Consider the following 5,000-nt stretch of genomic DNA (forward strand, 5'->3'; position numbering starts at 1 on the left):
CTCACACTCTCACACACACACACACACACACACACACACACACATACACAGCCTGCACCTACAGCTCCAGTCAGACTCACCCTCGCTCTCACAGCAACTCTTTAAAAAAAAACAACAACATCAATTCTCCACAGCCCATGACAAACCAGAAGTCTTAAACACATCACTATTCACAGAAAAAAGCCTCATTACACACTATAAACTACACACACAACGGCATTAACCCCACCACACACACACACACATACAAAGCTTGCCCCTCATACTCACACACAAAACTAACACAAACATTTTAAATCAACACAGCAGCACCCTGGTAACACACACACACACACACACTGGTCCTTCTGAGTGTGTGTGTGTATGGTTTGATACTCACACACGTCGGGGAACGCAGAAGAGACGAGCAAGAAGTCTCCTATGAGGATGGAACGAGAAGAAAGAGGGATGAGAAGAGTAGAGAGAGAGAGAGAGAGAGAGAGAGAGGGAGAGAGAGGGATAGCAGAGGAAAGAGAGAGAGGATGGCTGCGGTCTCACAGGTCCCGTTGCACAGACTGCTGCCACTGAGCCAACAGAGAAAGAATGAGAGAGGGAGGGAGGGAGAGAGAGGGAGAGAAGGAGGGAGGGAGGGAGAAAGAGAGGGAGAGAGATGGGAGGGAGGTAGAGGTTGAAAGACATGAAAAAGTGGCAGAAAGAGAGAAAGAGAAGGGAAGAGAGGATAGAGAGGGAGAGAGAGAAAAAAAGAGTGTGCAAAGAAGGGGAAAGGAAGCTTGATGCTGGAGGCTAAAGCCGCTCTGCCCTCCATCTCTCACTCCATCTCTCATTCCCTCTTTCCCTCTCTCCCTCCATCTCTCCCTCTGTCCCTCCCTCTTTCACTTTCTCCCTCCATCTCTCCCTCTCCCTCCATCTCTCCCTCTCCCTCCATCTCTCACTCCCTCTTTCCCTCTCTCTTCCTCTTTCCCTCTCCCTCCATCTCTCACTCCGTCTTTCCCTCTCTATCGCTCCCTCTTTCCCTCTCTCCCTCCATCTCTCCCTCTCCCTCCATCTCTCCCTCTCTCTCCATCTCTCACTCCCTCTTTCCCTCTCTCTCTCCATCTCTCATTCCCTCTTTCCCTCTGTCTCCCTCCCTCTTTCTCTCTCTCTCACTCCCATTCATTCCCTTGTTTATTTGCACCCCCCACTTCAGCCAAAATGTTCCCTCCATCTCTTTTCCCCTCCATCTCTCCCTCCTTCCATCTCTCTCTCTCTCCCTCCATTCTCCATGTCTCTGCCTGGCTTTCTCATCCCCCATTCTCTCTGTCTCTGTTCTCCCAACACCCTACCTCTCCATCACATTCAGCTCAGATGCCTCATCCAGGTGCTCCACACACACACACACACACACACACACACGCACACACGCACACACACACACTCATGCACACACACGCGCACACACACACACACACACACGTGCACACACACGCCTCGCACGCACGCACACACACACACACACACACACACACACACACACACACACACACACACACCAACATAAACATAATTATTAAACATCTAGAGAACAAGTGTGTCTGTGTGCCACCGGGTGTGTGTATATATAGAGAGAGACAGAGTGTGTGTGTATATACAGTGTGTGTGTGTGTGTGTGTGTGTGTGTGTGTGTGTGTGTGTGAATGAGAGTGAGAGAGAGAGTGTGTGTGTGTCAATGTGTACTGTATGTGTGTGGAGCAGCAGCAGAGTCTCTTCAGCTCTTCTGTCCTATAAGTCCTGGGAATCCTCCTCATGACAGCTGGATTAGTGCCTGCTGAACTCAGCTCCACACTTGAGAAATATGCCTGTGTGTGTGAATGCATGTGTGTGTGTGTGTGTGTGTGTGTGTGTGAAATATGCCTGCATGTGTGAATGCATATGTGTGTGTGAGTGTGTGTGTGTGTGTGTGTGTGTGTGTGTGCGCGCGCGTGTGTGAGTGTGTGTGTGTGTGGGTGTGAGTGCATATATGTGTGGAAAGTGCCAACGTTTTCCAAGTGTATTTTAGTCCAGACAAGGTTTAAGAATTAATCCACTGCAACATCAGTAGCTGACTGCAGGAGCAGAAACGAACGTCTGAATATTTGAGTTTCTCAGACAGGCTCAGACATTTTGGTGCATTCACAAACAAGGCTCAGTGTTAGTGGTGCGGAGGTTGTTGTATAGAATCTCTGTAGAAATGATAGAAATGGGAAGAGTAGTGTATTTGCTGTTTATGTTAAATCCATTTCTCTCTGCCTATGTTCATACTACTACTTTATGTACTCAATGTTGTGAATGTATGGCCTTAAATGTATACGTCATGTTTTTAATATACACATGAGGCATATACAGTTAATCTATGCTCTTGGTGTATGAGGCATATAAGCCTATGGTCTTAATATACTGTATAAGGCAAATACTGTAAGCCTATGGTCTTAATATACTGTATAAGGCATATACTGTAAGCCTATGGTCTTAATATATAAGGCCTAGAAGCATGTGTTCTTAATATATAAGGTATGAGGCATATACGCCTATTGTCTTTATAAACTAGATGTACCGCATAGCGGTACAAAATATGACCGCCGCTCAGTCCTGTACATCCGTTCGAAAAATAAATCACACTTCAATTTGTCTCCATATTTTTACTCCATCCCCCACTCTTGAAACTTTTGTGTATGCTTGTTTGGCATGCCTGAGTGTGTGTGTGCGGCTGCACAGAAAGTACCCTACTGGTGCTGAAAAGGTGAATAGATTGTAGAATAGCCAAAGAAGATGTAGAATTGTTATAAAACCTTTAAAATCTCTAAACAATCACAAGTAGGGCAGTTCATCACAGTTCATCCATTGCAACTGGATTGATGAAAGGTCACTTACACCTGTAGGCTACATTGTATTTGGGAAAAGCAAAAGGTATCAGCATAATGTTATTTATTTATTTATTTTTATGTATTTATAAACAAAAACATCTCTGTCAGTTCCATGCCGCTTTCAACAGCTATCAAAAACAAAGGTCATTTTTGGATGGATGGATTTTTGTGAATGTTTCTTCTTCTACATAAGATTTTAGTCATCTTTAGTTCATGTAATACTTTTATTGTCAATGCACAAATTAAGTAACAGTAGTCTGAAACGTTATTGTTAATGCACAAATTAAGTAACAGTAGCCTAGTCTGAAACGAAATGCTGTTTTACATCTAACCAGTGGTGCAAATAACTGACATGTCCAAATGGGCCTTGATGAAATGCGCCGCTAGACTGTTCATACACATTTTAACGGGCCAAAGTTGAAAAGCTTTTGTCCGTTATTGTTAGTGCAAATATAGGCTGATTCATGTTCCCTTGCATTGTTTAACTGAGGTCCATGGCTAGTCTGGCTTTCATCAGACCAAGCTCAATCTTTTAAGAAATCAAAAATAAATAGCGGGCAGATCAGGCTGGGTTCACCCAGCCTAGTCCATAGGCACCCGATATTGTTTAATTTTCCGATTGAGATATACACGCTCTGGCTATTCTAAATGCAAAAATGCATCAGGGAGTTATGACAAAACGGTAACTAACAAACTAGATCCTAATAGAAAGTTGTTAGCTTCCCTAAGCTACAGGTAGGATTATAGGGTAGGCCTATTGACAACATAAATTGTCAATAGGCTATGCTAGCGACACAAATAAAATCTCCTTTGAAACCAATGGCTTACGCCTTACAGTATCAAGCCCGGACTTAAACTGTCATATCGTGGCGAAAAGTTGTAATAACATTCACGCAGCTCCATGAGTCAAGGAAAGCGCGAATGAAGTAGCCACTTCTAAATGGGACCCACTACACAGTAGCTTAAGGTGTTTTGCTAAAGCAGCCATAATGAAATGAAGGTGTCATTGTTTGGATACTTCACACACACGTGCTTTTAATTTCACAGACTACAACTACCAAGCTGTAATCAAAGCACATCGATTCCCTCTCACACCCTGCACGCACTTAAAACAAAATAAACAGGCGCTCAGTCTCACGATGTATAGGCAAAACTGTATCAGACCGGTGTAACGTTGGTAAATCTTCCATTGCACAGAATGATTTTGTAGCACGTGCAATAAATGACAGTCGAAAGATACAAACAGTGCTGCTATCAATTTGCTTGGTATAACCGCATTTATAGTTTTCTACAAATGCAATCAATCAAATGCCTCCATCACTCAACCAACGCTAACGGTAACATTACCTAGGTCCTTATTGATATTACAAGATTAACGTATTCTGCAGTAAAACCAAGCATGTCCGAAACATCCTTAGATTTATTTCGCTTCAAGAAGAAATGGGAATTACACTTCATGTGAACATCGTCCTATCCTTATTAGATGTTCAAGGCGTAAATTACAGTCCTTGTATGAAGGCCCATTGTTTTTCCAACCCACTTTTAACTTCCAACAAAATTACGCCTCACTGCAACGATGCGCCATCTAGTGGACAAACGACTACTTCTCGCCAATACTGAAAATGCAGCCATGATGATGATGATGAATATTTATTTTGGCTTTCTTTAATCCTACTGATTTTCATTTTTTACCGGGGGCAAATCACAAATGAGTGATTATGAGCCAGGTTGATGTGGGCCCTTGAGACCAACATACCATAAAAGATTCACAGAGAACTGTGTCTGCCCTACCCTCCTTCGGGGTCCAGTCCAGCGGGGGCTGCAGATGAAAACGAAAAATGACGGTTCCATGCTATCCATGTGGGGTACATGCTCACCAAGTTTTGTGTACCCCGGTCTTTCAGTGTCCCGAATCCTTGTTGGTGTACTTCACTAAATGTACACATAAATTATTTTATTGTAAGGCCCCCATGAACGAAAGTACACAAAACTTGGCATGCATTCAGAGGGTGTCATAATGATCCTACTCTTTTAATTTCGTGCAGTTTTGACCTTGTCAGCCAGAGATATTGAGATGAAAACACCTCATTTTTTGCTTTTAATTTTAACTAGGTGGCGCTA

At 43.3% G+C, this 5,000-nt stretch overlaps 1 protein-coding gene across 2 annotated transcripts in view; it reads right to left on the reverse strand.

Moving 5' to 3' along the window:
• dlg1a (discs large MAGUK scaffold protein 1a) overlaps positions 1–5,000 on the reverse strand; it is a 66,300-nt gene that overhangs the window by 8,951 nt on the left and 52,349 nt on the right. For both annotated transcript variants that reach the window (XM_048252104.1, XM_048252105.1), the window contains exon 13: positions 380–418. In XM_048252104.1, coding sequence (XP_048108061.1) covers positions 380–418 — 39 coding nt within the window. The remainder of the gene's footprint in view (positions 1–379; positions 419–5,000) is intronic.

The sequence above is a fragment of the Alosa alosa genome, chromosome 9, assembly GCF_017589495.1.
Source record: "Alosa alosa isolate M-15738 ecotype Scorff River chromosome 9, AALO_Geno_1.1, whole genome shotgun sequence".
Lineage (NCBI taxonomy): Eukaryota > Metazoa > Chordata > Actinopteri > Clupeiformes > Clupeidae > Alosa > Alosa alosa.